Source organism: Schistocerca nitens, chromosome 2, assembly GCF_023898315.1.
Source record: "Schistocerca nitens isolate TAMUIC-IGC-003100 chromosome 2, iqSchNite1.1, whole genome shotgun sequence".
Taxonomy (NCBI): Eukaryota; Metazoa; Arthropoda; class Insecta; order Orthoptera; family Acrididae; genus Schistocerca; species Schistocerca nitens.
The window spans coordinates 852,769,751-852,796,397 of NC_064615.1; the positions used below are offsets into that span (position 1 = coordinate 852,769,751).

Genomic DNA, 26,647 nt, shown 5'->3' on the forward strand with positions numbered 1-26,647 from the left:
CTGTAACGAAGCTCGCTTCTCTTCTTTGGAACTTCTCTATTTCTACAATCAATCCTATCTGGTACGGATCCCATACTGACGAGCAATATTTGAGTAACGGTCGAACGAGTGTTTCGTAAGCTACTTCCTTTGTTGATGGACAACATTTCCTGGGGGTTTCTCCAAATAATCTCAGTCAGGCATATGTCTTAATCCCGATTAATTTTATGTGGACATTCCGCATTAAAAAGCTCTGTACGCATACCCCTGGACATTTTATTGAAGCGACTGCTTGTAGTGATTGCTCTGCAGTTGTGTAACCATACAGTAAAGGGTCTATGTATATACGTATTCGCAATACTTTACATTTGTTTATACTGCACCAAGCTTCTTCCTTCATTTCGCTATAATTTTCTTGCGTCACCACTTCTCCGAACACGGCAGCATCATCCGCAGAAAGTCTCATGGAACTTCCGATGTTGTCTAACATGTCATTATTATTTACATGTCACTTATAAGCAGGGTGATTCAAAAAATGGTTCAAATGGCTCTGAGCACTATGGGACTTAACATTTGAGGTCATCAGTCCCCTAGAACTTATAACTACTTAAACCTAGCAAACCGAAGGACATCACACACATCCATGCCCGAGGCAGGATTCGAACCTGCGACCGTAGCGGTCTCGCGGTTCCAGACTGTAGCGCCTAGAACCGCTCGGCCACTCTGGCCGGCGGTGATTCAAAAGTCATGTCCCGTAGGACAGAGTCTACAGTGTTGATTCAGTGATTTTAGCTCACAGGACAAAGTCGTTTTCAAGGGTATGACAGGAAGGATCATCCGATGCAAAAAATTTTAGTAAGCACAGGCTCTTAAATGCATACCTTAAGAGCTATGAGTACTTCGTCATCTTCAATAATGTGAAACAAATTTCTTCTGCTGTGAGCTCTTTGCGTTCCATGTTTTGATAAGGAGTATTGTGGACCAAAACAAGAGAAAAAGTATAGTAACCATGGACTCCCATCTTCGCTGCTAAAAAAACCCATCTCTTCGACTAAACAAGTGCTCCTAGCTCTTAAGTTATGCCTTTTAGAGCCCATGTTTAAAAGGCAATTTGTTTTGTTTTATTCCATATAACCTCCACATAAAATATGGAAAACAAAGAGCTTGCAGTAGAAGAGATTCGTTTGACAGCATCGAAGATAATTAAATGCTCACAGTTCTTAAGATGTGCATTTTAGGGCCCATGTCCACTACACTTTTTTGCTTCAGATTTCCAACTTGTTGTTATCCCTGAATACGGAGACTTTGTCCTATGGGCCAAGACTACATAATCACCAATGCTGACTTCGTCGTATGGGACAGGAGTTTTGGGTTTTTCTATGTATTGTGAAAAACAGAGTACGTCGGAAGCCATTTCCACCTCTGAAGACTTCTTTTCATTGAGAATATCATGCTGTGTTCTGTTTCTAAAAACTCTTGAGTCCAATCAAACAGCTGGTCGATGTTTCGTACGCTCGTATTTTGTTCACTAGGAGGCAGCGTGGAACTCAATCTACGAGAGGTGTTCAGTAAGTAATGCAACATTTTTTTTTCCTCGGCCTATACTTTCATGAAGTTGCAATATGTGGCGATGCTACATGTACCCTTCAAAATGGCATCTACAACGGATATGAGTTCCAAGCAGAGAGCTATCATTGAGTTCCTTCTTGCGGAAAGCGAGAGCATTGCAGATATTCACAGGCGCTTGTAGAATGTCTACAAAGACCTGGCAGTGACCAAAAGCACGGTGAGTCGTTGGGTGAGGCGTTTACGGAACGTGGAGACACTCAAATTCGAGGTGATCGACGAATCACAATCAGACACCTCGTTGCTCAACTGGATGTCTCTGTTGGTTGTGCAGACACACTCGTCTACCAGCTGGGGCACTCAAAGGACTCTGCCCGCTGGGTTCGTCGCCGCCTGACACAAGACTATAAAGAACAGGACTAATTGTGAGGAACTGCTTGCGCGTTACGAGGCTGATCATGATAATTCTTTGTCGAACATCGTCACAGACGATGAAACATGGGTTATCAATTAGAAACGAAAACAGAACGGCAATCCATGGAGTGGCTTCACATCAGCTCTCTTCCGAAAAAAACGCTCGAAGTCACACCCTCAGCCGCTCAAGCCATGGCGACGCTCTTCTGGGACTCTGAGGGGGTTATTCAGTTTCATGTACTCCCTCGTGGTGCCACGATCAACTAAGTGTACTGTGCTACCCTCATGAAGGGGTCAAAATAAGGGAACACGTGTTTCGGCTTATCCGTAGATATTCGACCATTTCTGAAAAAACGATGGTCAAACTTACCGAGGAAATGTAAGTGCCTTTTACCGAGTCACCAGTTGCACTGGAGTGTTGGTGCACTGGTTAGAGTCGTGGCTTCACACTCTTGCACCCCATGTTCAAACCCGATTATTACTTGTATTTTTGGCCGGCCACTGTGGCCGAGCGGTTCGAGGTGCTTCAGTCCGGGACCGCGCGACTGCTACGGTCTCAGGTTCGAATCCTGCCTCGGGCATGGATGTGTGTGATGTCTTTAGGTTAGTTAGGTTTAAGTAGTTCTAAGTTCTAGGGGACTGATGACCTCAGATGTTAAGTCCCATAGTGCTCAGAGCCATTTGAACCAATTTCTTCTATTTTTGTTTTTCATTTGTCTACCAATCCCCTTAGAAGAATGTTTTCCAATTTATACTGAAATAACGTTGTCCTTATTTGTCTACCAATTGTATGTCTGGTGAAAGAATTAAAAATAAAATAAAATAAAAGAATGGAAAAATTATTTGAAGTTGTTTTCGGTGCAATTCCTATAATATATCTTGATTAATAATAAAAATACAAGCTACAGATTTCGGAAAAGTGGTCCATTATGCGTGGTTTGCTGCGAAATTATTGCCAGCACGTGAAATCTCCAGCAGTGTTTCTTTTCCGAGCGAGATTCATACGAAGAAATGTTGTTGTGACAAACCTGCCTTCGCGCGGTGCTCTTGGTGTTGGAATGTCTCTATGATCGGTATCCTCCACGGAAATGCACCAAATCTTCCTGAATTAAGAATTGATGTGAAGATGAAATATAAGAATATGAGAGTTTAAAAAGATTCTAACTCGCGAAAATACTATACAGTCATATATTATATAATAAACGTATTACACTCATTATGAAACCCAGTTGTAATATTACAATTACTACAATTCTCTTGGATCCCCTAACTTGATAAGGAACTTTCGTGTGGTAATCTTCAACGGAAATGGGTAGATAAATGAAATAAAATAAAATAAAGTACATAAAAGGAATAATCAGGTTACGAAAGGAAAGAAAAATAACAGGACTCGATGAGAACCACTATGCCACCAATTGCGTTGAGCGTATCGCGCGCTAAAAGGCGTCTAAATTACGTCCAAAACTGTGTAGATGGCTTTCTCAGAAACTATCGAGTGTCTACGGATAAGCCGAGACAGGTGTTCTCTTATTCTGGCTCCTCTTCCACCGAGCGAAGTTTGTGCGAAATTGGGTTAGAGCACTTGCCGTGTTCCCCTGGTAAGGAAAACGCATCGCATTGTGAATGTTTTCAAGACAGTTGCGCACTTACTGTAAAGTGGTTCAGCTTGTCATCGTCAAATATCACGGTAAGAACTCACGATAAACTAACCGGAGCGCTCTCACACACAGGCGCAGTAATACTGTGGTCGGCAAGTAATATCACCAATCTTCGATCCTCCGCAGGTCAAGTGCTTTGATGTTGCAACCTCCCTGCAGGCAACACGATCATCATGGAGCTTCGAACGCTATTCACTAGATGGTTTGTATAAATTATGAACAGTGACCCCTCTATAACGCTAACTTAGATACACCCGAAATTACCTTTACTTCTGTCGATTTCGCCGCATTAAGACCAACAAGTTAAGTTCTGTCTTCTAGAAACAAGATTAACGGAACAATCATCCAAAGGTTGCTATTTGTTTTTTCAAGGAGACTATCCCTTCATTTTCAGTAGTTTGCATCTGGGCATCTGCATTCGAAAGTTGTCTCTTGACCCACGTGAGAAACGTCCCAAAACTGTAACCATAGGTCCAAAGCGCACATTTTAGTACTCGACAAAATACGATGAAAAGCGTGTGAAAAAAAGATAACGCTGTAGGAGCGTCAGAAGAGAAACTACAGTACATGTTACGTGAAGAAGTAACTTCTATTGTGAGAGAATTTGTTACAATGTACTAACGTGGATCCAGCACTTCACTCCGAAATAACAACAGGAATCAAATCACTGGTGGAGGCTAAGGGCTGTACCAAGAAAGGCGATATTAATTTCATCTAGCGGAAACGTTCTGTCCGGCGTTTCTTGTGATGCCAATCTTATTATTAGTTACGTTCCAAAGGCTATAACAATAACTGGAAAATACGTCTAGTCTTCTGTACCAGCTGAAGGAAAAAATCGAGAGGACGTTTCAACTGCAGAAGAAGAAACACCACTCTTCAGAGCTTCCAAACTCGCACTTGAAAGATAGAAACTGCTCGCTGCAAAAATAAAAGTTGAACAATGTGTACTGATCTAAAAGAGAACTACATCGAAAAATTCTTGCATTTTGTAACCAAATAAGTCTTTATGCCAAGCCGACTTTTCAACTTACCCTCACACATACTAATTATGAGACAAATTTGATTCATATTCCTTGTAATATTCATGCATCCACCTAAATGACAGTATATGCTAGTGTTCGCCCTATTCGTACAAATGAAAGGATGTCTTCATGAAAAAAAAAATTGCTTTTAGCTTATAAGCCATATAACCAGTTTATTAGTTTTGAGTCAGCAGTCTTTTTACTTTTCTACATAGCGCATTAATGGTCGGTGTACTGGTTTCTTTTTTTTTCGATTTATATTCTGTGTCACCTTATTTGAAAGTGTCTACCTTCAGCTTTTGAGTATACGTATAGGAGCACATTTATAACGCATGTAGTTGAAAGTTCTGCTGACATCAATGTCTACAGAGAAGTATAAAAATAGGTGGCTGCAGCACATCGTAAAGAACGATTTTTGCAAGCGGCTGAAACGTAGTGCATCAGTTTTGAGAATGAAAGATGCACGAAACTACGACGCAGTTTTTTAAGAACTCAGAGTGGTTCAAATGGCTCTGAGCACTATGGGACTTAACATCTGAGGTCATCAGTCCCCTATAACTTAGAACTACCTAAACCTAACTAACCTAAGGCCATCACACACATCCATGTCCGAGGCAGGATTCCAACCTGCGACCGCAGCGGTCGCGCGGTTCGAGACTATAGCGCCTAGAACCGCTCGGCCACTCCGGCCGGCTTTTGAAGAACTGAAATGATAATTAAATAGACACCCTAGCTGCAAGCAGGCGTTGATACACTTCATTGGGGACATGTTGAAAATGTGTGCCCCGACCGGGACTCGAACCCGGGATCTCCTGCTTACATGGCAGACGCTCTATCCATCTTTTTTTTTTTTTGTTTTTTTTTGAGTAGGTCAGGGGGCAGAGTGGGCAGGGGTCGTACTTGGAGGCCTGGCCACGGTGTCCCCGTCTCCTGACAGGATAAGGGAGAGGCAGCAGGAAGGAAACATTGATATTGTTTTTTTTTTAGTAACAATAATATTTTATTTATTCATTTAATTTTAATGTCCCAAAAGAAAAATCATATATATAAAAAGAAGGGAAATAAATATAGGGCCGAAGTGACATCCTCGTCACTTCACTGGGAGTAAATCCTATCCCTCGAAACAACGTAAACCTGGGATTCCCCACCGCTTCGGGGGGTTATGAAACATGCTGCCTAGAAAGTTCGCAAAATGCGTTTTATATTTAGAGTGGCGTCTGATGATTTCGTGTTGTTCTAGTAGATAATGCCAATAGTCCATGACCGATATCAAGGTCCGCGAGAGCACGTAGTGCGATGCGTGTCCTCCAATCCATCGGATTGCCGATGTTTTTTGTGAGGGGAAAAAGACAGGGTCAAGGAAAAATAAAGCGTCCGTCGTGATCGTTGATTCGTCGGTGTGTCGGAGGAGGGCCATTATGCGTTGCGTCAGCCGCCAAACATCCTTTGCCTCACCGCACTGCAGAGAGTGTTCGTCGGTGTCCTGCATGCCACATCTAAGGCAGAGCGGGCAATCCACCATGCGAATGTCGTACAATCGTTGGCGGTTGACCGTCTTTCGGTTGATTAATGTATACCATGACGATCGCGCTGCTGTGGTGAGGAGTGGTGTGTGGACAGCTCGCCAAATCTGTCGCCAGTTTCGTGTTGGGTATTTAAGTTCGACAACATTGCTGCCATGATGACGCCGCAAGTATCGATATATCTCACGGGTAGTGGGGATTCTGGTAGAAGGTATCTGTAACTGAACATAACTAAAATCAACAAAAAATCGCGCGACGTGAGGAAACGAGGACGAGATGGTGCCTACTGCTACCGGTGGTTCAAAAGACGTTGGAAGAAGCACATCCAGGATGGCCGACGTGATGGCGTGTTGCCGCTGGTTCCAAGTTCGTAGCGTCACTCGCAGGTATAGAGCTAGAGCCTTGTTCCGCACATCCGTGAGGTTAAGTCCTCCAGAATGGTGTGGGAGAGTTAAAGTCTCGTATTTGATCTTAAACAACATTCCTTGGCTGACATAGTATCCAAAGGCCGCCATTAATCTGTCAGCGATACCATGTGGCATTGGCAGTACCTGTGCCAAGTGCGGCAGTCGCGAGGCCAGGTGAACATTAGTGTAGTCCACCCTTTGGAGCAGGTCATGCGTTCGGAGTGAATTGTTGCGTATGTGCAGTCGGACGTTCTGGAGGAGACGTCGATAGCTCGCCGCCGCTGATTGCCGTAGCGATCGGGTGAACAAGACACCTAAACATCGCAAGAAGTCCACCGTCGTAAACGGACTTCGCAGAGCGTCCAGCCCTCGACCGATGTGCATGATCTTGGTTTTATTCGTGTTGACCCTGCTTCCCGCAGCTACCCCGTACGTAGTAAGAAGGGTAACCACCTGACTGACTTCGTTCTCCGACCGGACGAGTATCATCAAGTCGTCGGCATATGCACGACACGTGAAGGAGCTCGCACGGAGTCGGACGCCTGTTAGAGTCCGTCTAAGAGTCTGCATCAATGGTTCGATCGCTATTGTAAACAGTATCATCGACAAGGGACATCCTTGCCTAACTGAGCTGCGAACAGGAATCGTTCCTACCTCCCTGCCATTGACTCTCACCGTCGAAGAAGCGCCGCGAAGGAGGCGCATGAGGACGGTAATAAAATCCTGTGGTATCGCCATGCGTCTCATGGTCGAGTCAAGGAAATCATGGTTGATCCTGTCAAAGGCACGATCAAAATCCACCGATACGAACGCCGCTCGCATGCGACAAGCTTCCGTCAGGGAAATTACGTCACGGTATTCGCCGAGGATAGAATGTATGTTGCTCCGAACCCCTAGACAAGCCTGGTCTGGTGGTATGGTCTTGGATATTACAATCTTGAGCCTTGCCGCCAACATTCGCGAAAAGATCTTATAGTCAGTATTGAGCATCGTGAGCGGTCTAAATTGATGGGCGCTGTCACTCGCTGTCGATTTCGGTATTGGTATAAGCAGTCCCGCCATGAACTGCGACGGAACGTCCGTGTCAGGGCTCAATAACTCGTTATACATCAATACCAACTGGGACATCATTAAATCCGCAAATGCGCGGTAAAATTCGAGTGTCAACCCATCTGGCCCAGGGGATTTATGCACCGCACCCTTCGCGAGTGCGCCCCGGATGTCACCTTCCGTTAGGGGTTCCAATAGCGCCTCTGCATCCGGACCATCCACCTCCGTTTGCATCTGTCGCAAAATTTCTTCTTCTGTCCGATTGTCCGTCGGCGTCCCAGTGAAAAGGAGGCGGTAATGCTCCAGAAACTCAGCAGCAATGGCCTGTTGTGACGTCAAGGGCCGACCATCGTCATCATGGAGGACTGTGATTAGGGATCGGCGATTACGCGCATGTCCCTTGGACACATGATGCATGCCAATACGTTCTCCATCGACGTTGTCCAAGCACCGAGCACGGATCGAAAGTCCCTCCAGTCGACGTCTCGTGATCGATAAAATGCAGGCCTGAATGCGATGGACTTCCGCTTGACGTTCGGGCGATGGGGCCCTGGAGGACAGGTCGCGGAGCACCATGTAGTAATAGTCAAGTGTATCTCGGAGCCATTTCGCTTTTTCCTTGCCATACGTTATGAGAGCTCTTCGTATCGCCGGTTTTGCACACTGCAGCCACCACGAAAGAACCGTACGGTGCAGCGGCAGACGGCGAGTGCAAGTCCGCCATGTTTCTTCGATCCGCTGGCGACATTCGAGATCCACCAATAAGGAGGAATTAAGTTTCCAGGAACTACGACTCCGCCAGACCCGCTGCCGTGGGAGGGTTAACGTGCATAAATACGCAAGGTGATCCGTAAAAGCTGTGGGCCAACGTTCAGCAGCCAACACGTGATCTCTTAATCCGTCAGAAACATAAATCCGATCCAGCCTGCTCGCCGAGTGGCTAGTAAAATACGTGTAGCCCTCTCGCTGCCCATGGATCTTTTCCCACGTGTCCATAAGGGCCATGTCCCGGCAGATCGTGTTCAATGCGTGGCAGGAGCTGAAATTAGGAGTTTGATCCTTCGGTGTGAGTACACAGTTAAAATCCCCCCCCTACCAAGATGTGGTCATACCTCCCATGGAATAGGGGGGCAATCTCCTCCGAGTAGAATCGTGCACGCGCCTGTCGATTGTCAGATCCGGAGGGTGCATAGATGTTGACGATACGAATGCCGTTCACGGTCATAGCCAAACCCCGAGCCGAAGGAAGGTAATCGAGGTCACACATCGGAATCCCTTCCCGGACTAGTATTGCTGTGCCACGTCCTCCATCTGTAGTCGGCGCTAGATAAGTGGTGTATCCATGCATATCGGGAAAAGCAGCATTGAAGGTTTCCCGCATCAGCAGAATATCAACGTCTGTGGCGTAAATCATGTCCTGGAGAAGTTGCATCTTTGCAAGCGAACGTGCGGTGTTAATGTTCACTGTGCCCACCTTATATGCTTGGTTCGTTGTCGTTGTCATGCTCGTGTCATGTCATTGAGAACTCGAAAGGCTGTAGTACACTATTCGTGCTCAGAGGGGTGCCCGCCAACGGGCTGCCCTCCTTCGTTGTCGTTCCGTGGTGTGCATCCTGTAGGTGAGTGGTCATCATTTGGGGGTGGCAATTCCTGTAGGTCTTCGACTGGTTCCGCCCAGTCGCAGTGGTCATCCATCCGAGAAACGTCCTCTGATGTATTTCGACGTGGCTGCCGTGACATTGGTGTCCCTGACTCCTTCGTCGGCAGCGCTGGGTCAGTCGGTGTCAATGAAGAGGGACCATCTGAAGGGCAGGACATCCGGTCACCATCGGACGGAATCCTGTCAGCGTCCTCTAAAGGCACGTGTTCTGTGTCAGACAGTTCTTCCGCTAGGATACCTACCGTGTCCCCTAGGCTAGAGGGGGACGTGTCACCCGAACTATGGCGACGCTTTTTGCGACGCTTCGGCGATCGCTGTTTGCGTGCCCTGCCCTCTGCTGCCTCACTGTGTTCGTCGGTCGTTCGTTGGTCCGTTGCCGGCGCCACCGTCTGGACCTCCACTTCCACGTCGCGTGCTACATGTGAGTTTTCGGAAGGTTCCTCCCTCAACTGTCGTGACATGGGTGTAAGGACATTCTCCGAGTCACCTCCATGCTCCCGTAACTCGGTCTGCTCTTGCATAAACACGTCCTTGTCACGCTCCGAACTTGGCAACACCTCCCGGCGGGCCACCGACACGTACGTCATCGGCAGTTGCGTGGGAACTTCTCGCTGTGACGCGTCTCCATGTGGCAGTTGCACGACGCGGCGTTGTATGCACTCCGAGCGGATATGTCCTTCTCCACCACAGCCAGAACAGGTGCGTGGCTGGCCATCGTAGATGACAATAGCTCGACATCCGCCAATGTATAAATAAGACGGGATATGTTTAGTAAGGACGATCCACACCTGTCGCACGCCGTTTAGCACAGGATAGGTATTAAAACTAGCCCAGCGTTCAGGCGTATGGCTAAGTACCGTTCCATATGGTCGCAGCGATTCAGTAACCATCGATTCTGGCACCTCAAACGGCAATTCAAAGATCCGATCGACCCTCACACCCAATCCTGAAGGAGCTACTGTTACATCGCTGATATGGCCATCAGAGTGTCGAAATTTAAATCCTCTTTGAGCAGCGGAGAGAGTTCGTTCACACGCAGCTTCATCGGTCATCTTTACGTACATTGTACTGCTTACAATGGACAGGTGTATTCCAATTATGTCTGCAGCAGATAAACGAACTTCGTCCCTCAAAAAACGCTCTATTTCGAAAGCTTTGGGTCTGGCATATTCGTTGTCGAACGTAAATTGGAGCGTAGTCTTTCGAAAATTGTGTGCCATGGAGATCGAGTCAGACAACAACACGCGCGAGTACCGGCGGAGTAAACACTTCCTCGTTCACGCGCGCCCGCGGCCGGGACAGCAGGTCCGTGCCGCGCCACTGCCTAAAGCAGACTGTCCATCTGAGCCACCGCGGACACAGAGGATGGTGCGTCTGCTGGGAATTAACCCTTGCACGCTCCCCGTGAGATCCACATTCCCAACATGTCCACAACACTACATTCGTAGTGCGCCTAATAGATGTATGCCCATCATACTCATTACTCGTGGCAGATTAATCTACCAAGTCCCGTACGAGTTCGGGCATAGCGTGTGCGTTCGCACAAGAAGGTCAAAGGCCGGGAACCCATATTTTTTTAACTATATATATGACGGTAGTATCTGTTCCCGAAAGAACAGTTACCGTGGATGACCATGCAGCTTTGCTAGAAATGAAATGATAATTAAATAGACACCCTAGCTGCAAGCAGGCGTTGATACACTTCATTGGGAGCGTGCAAGGGATAAGTCCCTGCAGACGCACTATCCTCTGTGCCCGCGGTGGCACAGATGGATAGAGCGTCTGCCATGTAAGCAGGAGATCCCGGGTTCGAGTCCCGGTCGGGGCACACATTTTCAACATGTCCCCAATGAAGTGTGTCAACGCCTGCTAGCAGCTAGGGTGTCTATTTAATTATCATTTCATTTCTAGCAAAGCTGCATGGTCATCCACGGTAACTGTTCTTTCGGGAACAGATACTACCGTCATATATATAGTTTTGAAGAACTGTTCAGATGTTCAACTGAAATATATTATTAAGTCCACGGAAAAGTCTGATTTAGTATTTAGCAAGTGTGATTTGTTTCTAAATCATTCTCATAATGACACCAGTTTACGCGATAGGAAAATATAATGATGTGCCCCGACCGTATAGTGAAATTCATTCACAATATAATAAATCGAAAGATGTAAGTAGTTCCTTCTGTTCAAGTTTTACTTGTGTATGAACAGAAAGCGAACATCACAAACGTTACAGGCCTGAGAGTGCTGTGACAAGTAATGGTGCCGTCAGAATGTAGCAGCACCCACGTGGCGTTGCTACGGTGACCACTGCCTATGATGAGGCTTTCGACTTCTACACAGCACTTTATCAAAGACGTCCGATGATACAGAATACATCTGAGTAGCAGCAACAACAATATTATCTATCGATTTTCCGCTCCAGTTGCCATGCAAGGTTGTCACCACCGAAACAGTTACAGTACAATTACCTTTAGATGACTTCAGAAAACCATATTACAATTTTCGTACCATGTGTGTTTTTTTACTGTCGTGGGTGCATGTTCATGATGCACCCACGTATAACCTAAGTGAAACAAATGATGGAATATTCGGAAGTGCAAATTTAGGCGCTTGCCGTCAGTTTAAAGTATGAATATTAACAGAATCTTCCGTCGGTTCTTGGTAGAACAACATTATAATAATAAATGAAAAGCACCAGTTTGCTTTTGTTCTACAATATTATTTTTATTGCTAACCGGTTTTCGGCTTACAAGGCCATCTTCAGACATTTACTTAGTATTATCACCAAAGAAGTTAAATGTTAGCAGACAACATTGGAATAGCATGCCTGTATTCTGTATTTACATTGACAACTGTCTCTTCTTTTTTAATTGGTTGTGTATCACTCTCCATGTTTCATACCTCTTGATGCAGCCTTGTCTAGTACTAATTTTATCTTATTTCATTAGTTTTGATTATTAATAGAAACTGTTATGTAGGCATGCTATTCCTATTTTGTGCTAAAGGTTTTCCTGTCAACTCCATTGTTATTTATGTACTGTTCAGTTTTTATTATTTCATTGCAAAGATGTTACTCGCTGTATGTTTCTACTTCACTCTAGATGTGTTACTTCTCTTCCAATGTTGTCTGCTAACATTTAACTTCTTTGGTGATAATACTCAGTAAATGTCTGAACATGGCCTTGTAAGCCGAAAACCGGTTAGCAATAAAAATAATATTGTAGAACAAAAGCAAACTGGTGCTTTTCATTTATTATTAAAGTATGAACAGAGCGCGCCATCCCCATATCGGATTATTCATTCTAAGCACTCGAACTAGAGCCGTACCTATCTGTGCAACAGATTTGTCCACATATGTTCTACATAACAATTCCTATCATTTTAATTCTGTTGTCAGTGACTACCGGCATCTTTTGACAATACGACTAAGGTTTTATGCGATACTTTATATTGACGGCGATACACATGCACTGTCGTATATTCCATAGTTCATTTTATCTAGGTTACGCGTATACACATCATGGGTAATGCTACCTAAAATTCAAGAAACTTATGGCAAGAACATCGTATTCTGGGATTATGAAGTCACATGGAGGTAATTGTAGTGTAATGGAAACCTGTCATGATAAATGGAAAACCTTGGACTGCAGCTGAGTGGAAAATACATACAAAAAATACACATCATTATACAGTTTTAAACATGGCTGTTTCTCAGCAGCCGTATATAATTTTCAAATATAGGAATTACACAGCCAACCAGTTGCAAATAACTGTTTGGTACATTGACATAGGTTTCGACGCCTCTAAGGATGTCTTCATCGGAATGGAATCTTGAGAAATAATTACATTACGAGAAAGCAAAGGTCAGAATTTATATCCGACTATGCTCAAGTCAAAAATAAAATAAAACACATTCCAGCCTTAAGCGCTTATCCCTAGCTAGGAACAACATCAGACATATATCGCTATTGCTTCTACTCCCACACATGAATTCTCCAGGTAAGGAATTATCCAGACAGAACTTTCCTGGTTATTCAGTTTTCACGAACGTTATTCAGTCTTTCTAATCGTTGCCATTCACACACTGCACATCCTGTTCAAGCTTCACTGCCTCTTTCACGTCTTCATTATCCTGTATAATTATTAATGGACATGTGTGTAAAATTTTTCTTATTCGGGAACCCGCAGTCCTACAGAGGAAAAAAAAATAGTTCTAAAAAGCCCACCCGCGCATATGTGCCATAGACTTGGAATAACAGCACACTCAAAAGAATTAGTCCTAAGTATCTGTGAGGTTTCTTGCAATCTTGAGAATGAGATGTTCATGGACACATCCTTCGATGTCAATTTTAGATGGTGTAACTTCATGTGCGAAGTACAGTGAAACAGTGAGATGGAGCATCAACAACTTTACCAAAGCACTCCGTCTTCAGGCCACGAGTGGCCTGCCGGGGCCATCCGACCGCCGTGTCATTCTCAGAGGATGATGCGGATAGGAGGGGCGTGGGGTCAGCACACCGCTCTCCCGAACAACTTTACTAACCACCCCAACAATTTACGCTCCTATCGAACGTTCTTATTTTCGACAGTTTACATGTGTTTGTTTGCCGAATTTCGAACAATTGTGGGATCAACCTCCTAGAACTCCCTAGAGCTGAGGTTTCACCTGAAACTCAGTTCCTTGTAAGTGTGTTTCTTAGAAGAAAAAAAAAACAATTTGAACAGTTGCGATAAAGAAGAATTTTGAGAACTGCTTGGTAGGACTAGAAAACAGTTCAGTTCCATAGCCAAAGCTGTTTTACCAGCGGAAGCGTATTTTCATGAGTGTACTTTGTGCTACACCAATGACTCTTGCCCCTGTCACACAGCTTAGCATTTTGCAGTAAACAACTCAGCGGTGTAAATCAGATTAAGCCGAATAAAAGCAGAAATATCGCGTCATTGCCTCATTAAAGCAACTATGATCTTATTCCGAAATCATTTGTCTTAGTTTTCATCAGCTGTACAGCTCTGTTATCAACCGACTGACAGATTATGCATTATGAGTCTTCAAGATATTGCTTTCTCATACCTACGTGAGTCACTTGAGGCATAGACCAACATAGGACAGCCTCTACAAAAATATTCGACTGCACATGAACCGATCGCTGTCTTTTTTGTGTTTTTTCCCCATAAGTCCTATGGTTTTATGAGGCCCGCTTCGAATTCCTCTCCTGTGACAACCTTTTCATCTCAGAGTAGCGCTCACACCAAACATCCTCAGTTATTTGTTGAATATGTTTTAATCGCTTACTCCCCTGCAGTTTTTACTCTCTGCAGCACCCTCTATTGTCTTGGAAGTTTTTCCCTATACTATCCCATCTTCTTACCAATTTTTTCTATTGTTCTTTCTTTGCCGGTTCCCTGGAGAACCATCTCCTTTCTTATCTTAACGGTCCACGTAATTCTTAACATCCCTCTATGGCATCACATCTCAAGCGCTTTGATTTTCCCCTACGTGATTCGCTTCAGTACATTGCTGTGCTCCAGTCGCGTATCCTCAAAGATTAAAACCAATGGTTGATACTAGCAGGCTTGTTTTGCTCAGGAATGTTCTCTTCGCCTGTGCTGGTCTCCTTTTTATGTCCTACTTCCTTCGCCCTTCAGTTTGCTTCCAAGGTACCGGAATCCTTCCCTTCGTTTACTTCATGGTCACCAGTTTAGATGTAAAGATTATCGCTAATCTCACTTCTGCTGCTCCTCATTACTTTCGCCTTTCTTCTGATAACTCTCAATCCATATTTCGCGATCATTAGATCGTTCATTTCATATCAATATATCCTGCAGTTCTTCTTCAATTTTAATCTCAGTCCTTAACCTACCTGTTATTTACATTATAGCTTCTTCAACGTACAGACTGAATTGTACGGGAGAAAGGCAACGCGCCTGTCCTACACGCTTTATAATCCGATAACTTCGTTCTTGGTCTATCACTCTTATTGTTCTTTCTTACTTCTTGTGCATATTGTATATTATCCGCCTTTCCCTAGAGCTTCCACCAATTTTTCTAAGCATCGAAAGACATTCTCGAACGCTTTTCCTTCGTCAACAAGTCCTATGAGCGTTTCTAAATTTTCTGTTCTATTTTTCTGTACTTTATTCTTGTCAGCGACTTGGATGCCTGAGCTGTTAAGCTGATGTTGCAATAGTTCACTCCCTTACTATTTCAAAATTTTATGGATAATTTTCCGATAGTATATGTCCAGTCTCATTTCCTCCAACTCCGCGCCGTCTATGGTGCCTTGCCACGGTTCGCACGACTCCCCCCGTCAGAGGTTCGAGGCCTCCCTCGGGCATGGACGTGTTTGTGTGGTCCTTAGCGTAAGTTACTTTAAGTTAGATTAAGTAGTGTGTAAGCCTAGGGACCGATGACCTCTGCACTTTGGTCCCATAGGAACTTACACAAATTTCAAAAGTGGCGTCAAATCGAAAGACTTGCACCCGGCGTACGGTCTACCCGACGGGAGGCCCTAGTCCCACGATATTCACAAGTCACACGACACTCTTTGGATTAAGCGCTAAGCCTTTCTGCATTTTGAAACAACTTTCTAATTGTGTGACCGTCTTATTATAAAATTGGGTCGTCTGTGGACTGTCTCAAAGAGCTAAAAATTTCCTTTATGTGCAGTAACGGTCCTGTCACTCTTCCTTAAAGTAAAATGGACACAACTGACTCTTTTGATTCTGTCTCTCCATTAAAAACGAACTGGAAGCAATATGTTTCGCAACACTTGAGAGAGACGGAGAGTGGAGTGTAAAATTACCGTTACGGGCCAGATTTTCGAATGGAACACGTTATCTTATGCATTAACACGATCAAAGACAACATTTTTTTTTCATTTATGCAGACTCTTTTTAGTTTTATGAGGTGCATCCTAGTTTTACGATAGTGCATGTCGACATAAAACGGTGAGTTGCACCTGGGAACTTGCATTATAAGAAAAAGACTTGTAGCAGTCATGTGAAGGGTAACAACTGCCCTGAAGTGCTACTGAAGACGCAGTTATTTCAAATGTGTAGTAAGTGGCTGTTATGATCATTTTACTATTATTCTATGACTGTCGGGGCCATTTAGGCCGCGAAAGACGATATATCCTTCTCGGTTGCGCTCTCTCTCACCCTTTTCATAACGAGATTAATGAATGTCTCTCATCAGTACGCTAAAATGTTGTACTTGTAATGTGAAGACTGTAGACATTAGTGGTGGGGGTGGGGGGGTGGGGGTGTTATTTCGTTTCTTAGTCAAATTCGCGAGTATATTCATCGTCGTTTAGCACGTGAAGCAATAAGGCGTCATCTTGTACAACGGTACTGTTATCCAGCAGCGTTACATAGCACTGAATTTCTTCTGTTTCTGCAGTTTAAACATTTCATCTTCTTAGTGTCCCGTACTGAACGACCCAGTGTACCACAAACTCGAAAACTGGTGCTTGCAACCGAAAATTGAACTTCCGTGTTTTTAGGGCAGTAGAACAAAAAAAAGAGGTAACTCTTATAGGATCACTTTGTTGTCCGTTTCTCTATCTGCTAGTCCGTCAGTTAAGACCCTTTTTTTCTTAAAAACTGGTAGATGTCAAGATTATATTTATCTCAAGTGCTATATTCTACAGTCTCTTGGCAATGTAAAAAATTTAAGCTTCTCAGTCAGTGCAATCAGAAGATACGACCATTTATATGTAACATATTTTGATACTCGCAAACTCGTCAAAACCTATATATGAACAATCTGTATACATAATTAAGTTTGTGCGGAAACTTGTGAGTGCGAGTCCTACTCGCACTTGTCTTTTTTTTTTCTTTATTCTATTTTGCTGAAGGGTGTATCATATTTCTGCTTTGGTTTTCCATCTCTCTCGCTCAGTTACCGCTGGTAAAGAAGGGATAACGAAGTTATACAAGGGCGAATGAATAATAAGCTTGTAACTAGCAGCCATACAATTCGTATGTGCAACTGACTTCATTTCTTTTCCAGGTTGCCAATGGATCTGCCCAGAGTGGAAATGCCTCAGACAGAAGCGCCTCAAGTAGAATTGCCGAAGGCAGAACTTCTCAATGGCTACGCCGAAACTCCTAATAAAAGGTACTTACTCACAAAAGGTTGTGGATGCTGAAACAAAGATTAAAATTAAAAATTATTTTAATGTGTCTAATGACAAGGTTAAGAATGGTACAGACTAAGAAGTAATAAAGTTAATAGTATCGGTACTACTACTACTACAACCACTACAGATGCTGATGTTGGCCGGCCGCGGTGGTCTAGCGGTTCTGGCGCTGCAGTCCGGAACCGCGGGACTGCTACGGTCGCAGGTTCGAATCCTGCCTCGGGCATGGGTGTGTGTGATGTCCTTAGGTTAGTTAGGTTTAAGTAGTTCTAAGTTCTAGGGGACTTATGACCTAAGATGTTGAGTCCCATAGTGCTCGGAGCCATTTGAACCAATTTGACGCTGATGTTACTGCCGGTAATAATAATAATAATAATAATAATAATAATAATAATAATGACAATGACACACGGTCCAGTCACATTTATGTGACCCCTACCTATGTTCGACGTCAACATGCAGTAACCTCTCACAGGCAGCAGGTGTCAGTACTAGCAGTGGAGGGTATATAAAGCGTGACCGAGTGATGCGGAAAACAGTGTAGTCGTTGTCATAATGCGGAAACGGAGTCATGTATCTGACATCCAAAAGGACATGATCATTGGCTTTCGGGCCAAAGGTGGAAGCATTTCCGAAACGACTTAGTCTGAAAACTGCTCGCGTGTCGCCGTGGCTAAGTTGTACCACGCATGGCAAAATGATGCTATCTAAAACCGGTGCCGAAGCAACTGTGGTGCACCACAGGCCATAGATGACGTGGGTGAACAGGAGCTGCGGAGATGTGTACGGGCGAATAGCCGCCCGACTGTTAAACAACAGGCCGCCCAGATGAACTGAGGGCCACTCAGCAGTGTCTCCTCAACGACTGTTCAGAGAACGTAGGTGCGTATTGGTCTCCGCAGAAGGCACCTGGCTCATGCAGCCATGTTGCTTGTTGTTCATCGGCGATGTACGCTGGAATTTGCACGCCATTACTGCAACTGGACGTCCACGAATGTCGACAGGTGATCTTTTCGGATGAATAACGTTTTATCGTCAATCGGCGTGAAACATCTGAAAGCAAACACCTTGCTTCACACGTCACAAGGGCCCAGGACAGAGGAGGGAGCGTTATGGTCTGGCGAATGTTTTTGTGGGATTCCTTAGGTGATCAGTCTGGAAGGCAATTATGCATCTATCTTTGGGGACCATATCCACCCCTACTTGTAGTTCTTTTATCCTCGCCACAGTGGCATTTACCAGCAGGACAGTGCAACATTTCAAGAGCTCGCAGTATCTGTCGTGGTTCGAAGAGCGCCAGGATGTACTTACAGTATTCCCCCCATCCAGCAGAGTCACCAGATTCAACGAAGTCAAGAATCTGTGGGACCACCTTGACCGACCTGTTCACGCCATGGTTTCTCAACTGTGAAACATAGTGCAGCTGGCCACAACACTGTAGTCTGCATGGCTACACATCCATGTTGGTAGCTTCCAGGACCTCACGGACTCTCTGCCTGCATCTCGTGGTCGTGCGGTAGCGTTCTCGCTTCCCACGCGCGGGTTCCCGGGTTCGATTCCCGGCGGGGTCAGGGATTTTCTCTGCCTCGTGATGGCTGGGTGTTGTGTTATGTCCTTAGGTTAGTTAGGTTTAAGTAGTTCTAAGTTCTAGGGGACTGATGACCATAGCTGTTAAGTCCCATAGTGCTCAGAGCCATTTGAACCATTTGAACGGACTGTCTTCCTGCGCATTTGTGCTGCAAAAGGTGATTATTCGGGGTTTGAAGATGGTCACATTAATGTGGCTGGATCGTGAAATAACAGAGAGAAAATGTATTTAAAGACGTACGAAAGTGATATTTTCTGAGGTAGCGAGTTCTAAGGAAGACAAATTTAGGTAGAGTGTACTAGCTAGGAACGTTGGAAAATGAGAGAGCTCTAGTTGGAAAGAAGAGTACTTAGTAGTAACGTGGTAACGAGTGCGAACAGCCACAAAAATGGATATTATTGCTGCTTTATTAAATATGTCATTAACCTCTGCTATAATGATTGAGGTCATTCTAGTGTCGGGTTTCTGCTACTGAAAATCACTTCGAGAAAGCGGTTGAATAGTGGAACAGGACAAAGGGGATTTTGCTGAGATGGAAACGAATGTTTCCGCTGTGCTCTTCAGACAACGACGTTTAAGTTCGAGAGAGATATGAGGGACAATGTACGTTGATAACGCGATAGAGCGGACAGAATACACGGATATATCTGTGCTTGTCCTCACGTCGCCAGGATGACAGTGCATATAACGATCGAAAACACCAGACGTCACAGAGATATTTAAAGCAGGTGTTCGTGAACAGTTCTGGGCCCAGTGAGCTATCCCGAGAAAGACCTAGGACGAGAAAATACGAGGGCCGTTCAGAAAGTAACCTCCGGTTGATTTAAAAAAATACACCAAGTTAAATAAAAATATTTTAATATATACATCTTACAACTACATCTTTGCACTATTTTTCTACATAGTCTCCATAGCGATTGAGGCACTTATCGTATCTCTTCACAAGCTTTGAAATTCCTTCTGCATAAAAATCACCCGCTTGTGCCTGGAGCCAGCCTGTGACCGCATCTTTGAGCTCTTCGTCGTCATCAAACCGCTGTGACCCGAGCCATTTCTTCAAATGAATGAAGAGGTGATAATCACTTGGCGCCAGGTCTGGGCTGTAACGTGGATGGTTGATAACGTCCCACTTGAAGGACTCAAGAAGGGCCGTTGTTCTGCGAGCAGAGTGAGGACGGGCGTTATCGTGCAAAAAAACGATACCGGAAGTCAGCATACCACGGCGTTTGTTCTGTATAGCCCGTCGTAACTTTTTTATTGTTTCACAGTACACGTCTTGATTAATGGTCGTACCACGTTCCATGAATTCAACCAACAACACCCCTTTGGCATCCCAAAACACCGTTGTCATCAGTTTTCTGGCAGAAAAATCTTGCGAGGCTTTTCTTGGTTTGGTAGGCGAATTTGAATGTGCCCACATCTTTGATTGTTCTTTTGTCTCAGGGTTCACGTACTTAATCCAGGTTTCGTCACCGGTCACGATTCTGTTTAACAATGGTTCTCCTTCGTCCTCATAACGTGACAGAAAGTCTAATGCAGAGGCCATTCTTTGAGTTTTGTGGTGGTCGGTAAGAATTTTGGGCACCCATCGTGCACAGAACTTACGGTAACCCAATCTTGCTGTCACTATCTCGTACAAGAGAGTCTTAGAAATCTGTGGAAAACCAGTAGACAACTCCGACATTGAGAAACGTCGATTTTCACGAACTTCTGCATCAACTGTCTGAACGAGTTCGTCAGTCACCAATGATGGTCTACCACTCCTCTCTTCATCATGAACGTTTTCTCGTCCACTTTTAAATAAACGTACCCATTCACGGACAACTCCTTCACTCATAACTCTTGGTCTGTACACGGCACAAAGCTCACGATGAATAGCTGCTGCAGAATATCCTTTGGCTGTAAAAAACCTTATGACAGCACGCACTTCACATTTGGCGGGGTTTTCTATTGCAGCACACATTTCAAACTGCCACAAAAACTAAACTAGCGCAGGTACGACGTTCACTCGACCTCGGCTTGATGCCGACTGACCTGTTGAGTGCGTGAACGCACAGATGGCGTCGCTACTCCCCCCACAACCCGCACTGTGACCAATCGGAGGTTACTTTCTGAACCGCCCTCGTAGTTGCAATCAACAGTTGGAAGTACAAGCGTTTGTACAACTTTCTTTTATAGGTAAAAAGGGGAGGGCTTTTTATATTTTGTAGAGTATGGAGAGATGCTGATGCTTTCTTTGATGCTGCAGCTACTTGCTCTGCCCAGGTTAGCATTTCATCTATTACTTCCAGGTTCTTAGCTGATGGAGAGAAATGTATATTTGTCCCATTTAAAATTAAACATGGCAGAGATTTCCGAAATTTCGGGCTAATGGGTCTAGAATGACAAGCCAGGGCCGTTTGAATTTTTAATGGATTGAGCTTTAACTCTATTTTATGAGCCCACTTTGATTCTGCACACAGCTATCTTCAAGTTTATTGGTTTTGTACTAAGTTATAACTAGAGGTCGTCAGCATACATGCGGTATTTACAGCAGAACAGATCTGATAACACTTCATTGACATACAATAAAAAGAGTATAGGATCTGATACCAAACTATTGGGGACGCTTGATACAGCCTGCATGCATTGCGACATTATCGTGGCGGGCATGACGCGTTGTTGGCGAGTCGTCAGGTGTAAGAGCGAAACCACTGCACTGCAGTCGGAGATTACTTTAGGCTGCTAAGTTTAACAAGTAAAATATCGAACAGTGTCAAAGACTTTGCTAAAGCCAAAGAAGTAAATGATAGTCGCCTTTTCTCTATCCATATCAAGCTTCATGTCGTCTGTTACTTTTATTAAAGTAGATGTGCTGCGATGTTTGCGGAAACCTGATTAGTATTCGTCTAGTACGTTGTTTGTAGTTAAATAGTTAGCTTGCAGATGTGGACTATACTGTATCCTAAGGTCTTGGACAGCGCCGGAAGAATCCAAACCACATGGAGCTGTGAAAACGTCCTTTTTGGGTAGTGGCTTGTAAGGCCCTGCTTCCGGGTCTCAGGAAAACACTTGTGGTTCAAAACTGGTTCAAATGGCTCTGAGCACTATGGGACTCAACATCTGAGGTCATCAGTCCCCTAGAACTTAGAACTACTTAAACCTAACTAACCTAAGGACAACACACACATCCATGCCCGATGCAGGATTCGAACCTGCGACCGTAGCGGTCGCGCGGTTCCAGACTGTAGCGCCTAGAACCGCTCGGCCACTACGGCCGGCACTTGTGGTCTAGGAGTGGTTGAAGATGTCTTTTATTGTGGGTGGTAGTGGTCAATCATTTATACTGTAATAACATCGTGTCCATTACATGCTGATCTGATAAGCATGATGGATTTTTTTTTACAGTATTACCAATAACATGCTTAGAATTTTTCGCGGATACCGTCATTAACCCCATGAAGTAAAGTCTCTGTTTCGTTTGACGTTCAACGTTGGCTGAAGGTAAAGTGAAGTACCGTGTTAGTTCCTCCAATGGAACAACGGCGTCGGCTGCAGCTTCTAATTTACTTCCAATGGGACCACGCAAGGTTTTCCATAGAACAGATGGCCTGTGTCTGCTGGCGATTAATGTATTGGCATGCCGGAATTTAGCCTCTTTTACGGCTTGACTGACTCTGTTTCGTTTCTGCTTGTAAGCGATATGGCTCTTAGGGTTCGTTTGGCAGTTGTTACCGATTTAAAATCAACGTATCACGTGTTGAAAATTGCATTCCGGTTGCCGGAACAAATACGAGAAACCAAAACTACGAATAACTCAAGGAAAATACATAAGCAGAACTGGTGGAATTAATAACCGTGTGGTAATTTTAGGTGTATCGAGACTTTCCTTGAAGGATCGTGTAAAGAAAGGGTGGCTGCGAACTTCACATAAGCTGGCATATTCCATTAACTTACCTACCAATAATAATCCTTGACATTAAAATGATAGCACCAATTCGTGGCCGTACTTCAGGATAATACAGGACGGAACTATGTAGCTTTCTACAACTACGTACATATGTGCTCAGCAAACTACAATAAGTTATGAGGCAAATGTTGCATTTTGCCATATGGTATTCCAGTAGTTTCCCATTCCATAGTGGATAATGTACACGAAGAACCACTGTCAACATTATGCTATAAGAATTATTACTTCTCTAAAAAAAAAAAAGAAAACCATTTAACTCAGGGACTGCAGCTAGATACAAAAGCAAACTATGTTGCTAGGCTAATTTCATTTTCAGGTTTCTTATGTTAACTGTCTACGGGGTGCTGCAGTACATCCATACATATCGTCCGCAAACAAGCTCTTACATTTTTCAATTATTTTTCAAAGTATTTTTTAAAGTACTTCGGGCCATCGTCATACAGGTGTCTGTCTTAACCTATTACCGTCAGCACATACAGCATTTCATAACTACATTTGATGGTTACCAGGAAAAATTTACATCTGGTCTGCCGGAACAGGTTATGGATCTCGGTCGCTCTGAAGGCGAATCTGCTGCCCTTACTACTGAAACATCGGGCTCGTTCTATGTAGGACTTCATGAGATGTTGTATGCTCTACGTCAAGAGTCTACCTAATAAAATGTCCGCAGTATTTTATTCACCCAAAAATCAAACACCCTCGTGAGCACTCATGTTTTACATAAAGGTTTCGCATGTGTTGTAGAAACAATTGCCTGTCGCAGAGAAACTGAAGATAAGCAGCATTCCATCAGTTAACAGAAAATTTCCATTTGCTTAATCTGTATGATAGTTCTACTGCACGCCCATTTTAACTTTCGGGTATTTTTATGAGATCACTGACAACAACTGTCATTCATCAGTGAGCTGTGTCCGCCCCTGGTAGCTGAGTGGTCAGCGCGACGGAACGTCATACCTACCGGCCCGGGTTCGATTCCCGGCTCGGTCGGAGTTTTTCTCCGTTCAGGGACTGGGTGTTCTGTTGTCCTTATCGTCATCATTTCATCCCCATCGACACGCAAGTCCCCGAAATGGCGTCAACTCGAAAGACTTGCACCAGGTAAAGGTCTACCTGACGGGAGGCCCTAGCCACACGGCATTTACATTTTAGTGAACTGTAAAAGACTACTAAATTGATAAATTTAGTGGAATGCGTTACATTACACTTTTCTACATCTGCAGTTAGTTTCCAGTCTGTGCAACAAATTGAGGTGTAGTCCAGATTGTTAAAAAAAAAAAAAAGTTCAAATGTGTGTGAAATCTTATGGGACTCAACTGCTAAGGTCATCAGTCCCTAGGCTTACACACTACTTAACCTAAATTATCCTAAGGACAAACACACACGCCCATGCCCGCGGGAGGACACGAACCTCCGCCGGGACCAGCCGCACAGTCCGTGACTGCAGCGCCCAAGACCGCTCGGCTAATCCCGCGCGGCATCCAGATTGTGTTTGATGTTGTTTCCTTCCCGTCGTTGTGCTGTTACTGTAGGCATCGCGCGTGATGGGTCTTTACCCTCCTGGATATGGCTTTATCTTTTGTGACCAGATGTCGTTCCTGCCTCACACAACCGTAACTTGAGGAGAGTAATGTTGTGCCCGCTATCAGTCTGCCAATTATGTTTCGCTCTTCAATATCATTTAACAGTTTGTGTGTTGGGTTTCTGACGCACAGATGAGGGACCTCTCTACTTACCACCTAAAAGGTAGTAGGAAATTGTCAAGGAATTACATTGTCTCGGCTATTGTCCTATACCACGGAAAAAATTAATTTTTGATACATTTCATCTGCTCTACCGAGTCGCTCTTATCATAACACACTTGGCGGTTTGGACTCACCTATACGAGAGAAAGCAGTCCACATTTTGGTAGCTGGAATCTGTTTTATTTTATCGTAGCTCGAATCTATTTTGTTTTGACTTCATGGTTTTCTCGCGAGGTACACGTAGGAGGAATAAATACACTGAGTGAACCTTTTACGAACGCGTGATCTCGGAATTTTAACAGTAAACCATACCGTGATGTATTACGTTTCTCTTGCAGCACCTGTCACTGGAATTGGTGAACATCTCTGTGGCGCTTTTGCGGTTACTAAGGTAACCAGTGACGAAAAGCGCTAGTCTTCTTTCGATATTCTTCACAACTTCCGTCAATCCTACCCATTAAGGTTACCAGACGAGGTCTGTCGAATGAGGATTTTGTGAACTTCCTCATTCGTGTTAGAAGTGAACGGCCGAATTCCCCCAGACCGCCAGTCACAAGGATAGACATACAGAAACCTCATTCGTGGATGGAATGTACTTCCTGAGGATTCTTCCAATGAATCTCAGTCTGAGATCTGATCATTATTTTTATGGGGTCGCCCACTTTAAACCCAGGTAATTAATGGAGGTCACTGTTTCCAGTAACTGTTCGGCAATCAGGTAATCAAATAATAACGGGTCTTTCCGCCTGTTTATACCCAATACGTTGTATTTATGCATGCTGAGGATCAACCGACAATGACTGAATCAAGTGTCGAACCTTCTGAAGGTGTTCCTGCATTCCGCAGCAGTTTACTGGTGTTGCGACTTCTCTGTGCAAAAAATCAAATACCGCTAACAATCTCATGGAGAAGTTGAAGATTAATTAAGTTGAAGATTAATTAAACCGCTTTCCGCACCTAGTAACGCCTCTATTCCCTGGTACAATGCTGCGATCTCAGAGCGACTTGCATGGGCATCAAAATAATATTTCGTGCGCAATTAATTACGAGATCTATAAGATCACCAATGGTACAAGGACGTCCCATTACGTCCAATGCTGGTGTGTTTGCAAATATCGGAGAGCCCTGGCAGTAGTGACAATATGTAAGGGAAAAATGAATTGAAGTTTGTGTTGGGGAGGGCACTCAACTTAGGTATTTCGTGCAGCATTGTTGCCCATCGTACTGCGGTGGTGTAAAGGTTAGCATTTCTGTCCAGCAATCCAGAAGTCGCGGGTTCGAGTCCCGTGTCCTCGGTGGCTCAGATGGATAGAGCTTCTGCCATGTAAGCAGGAGATCCCGGGTTCGAGTCCCGGTCGGGGCACACATTTTCATCTGTCCCCGTTGACGTATGTCAACGCCTGTAAGCAGCTAAGGGTGTTTATTTCATTGTAATTCCACCGTACGGTGCGTGGCGAAGGGTACCCTGTGCCACTACTAGTCATTTCCCCTAGTGTTCCACTCATAAATAGAGCGAGGGATAAACGGCTGTCAATATGCCTCAGTATGAGCCCTAGTTTCTCGTATCTTAAAAAAAAAAATAAAAAGAAAAAGATGCCGGCACGGTAGCTCAACGTGTTCGGTCAGAGAGCTGGTTGGCCTCTGTAATAAAAAACTGAGTGGAAGGATCAACCAACGAACTTGAACGGATGTCATGTGACGTCCGCAGTGACCAAACACAACGACCAACTTCGATCATTATCGTAGATAATAAAGAGAGACTTAACTGTCTCAGGGAAACATTTAATTGTAAGAATAAGAGGTTGTTGAAGAATATGGACTGAAGTACTTACGCTAATCCAAAATGATTAAATATATCTTTAATGCAAACGAACATTCCAAGAAAAGGCGTTCTCGTCCTTTTACTACAAAATCAATATTTCACACACAGATACAAGTTGAGAAA

The 26,647-nt window shown here is 44.3% G+C and overlaps 1 protein-coding gene across 1 annotated transcript in view; it reads left to right on the forward strand.

Annotated features, from left to right (window-relative positions):
• The window catches only part of LOC126235388 (uncharacterized), a 221,999-nt gene that overhangs the window by 195,096 nt on the left and 256 nt on the right, over positions 1-26,647 (forward strand). Inside the window, exon 3 of the mRNA XM_049944110.1 lies at positions 17,294-17,401. Coding sequence (XP_049800067.1) covers positions 17,294-17,401 — 108 coding nt within the window. The remainder of the gene's footprint in view (positions 1-17,293; positions 17,402-26,647) is intronic.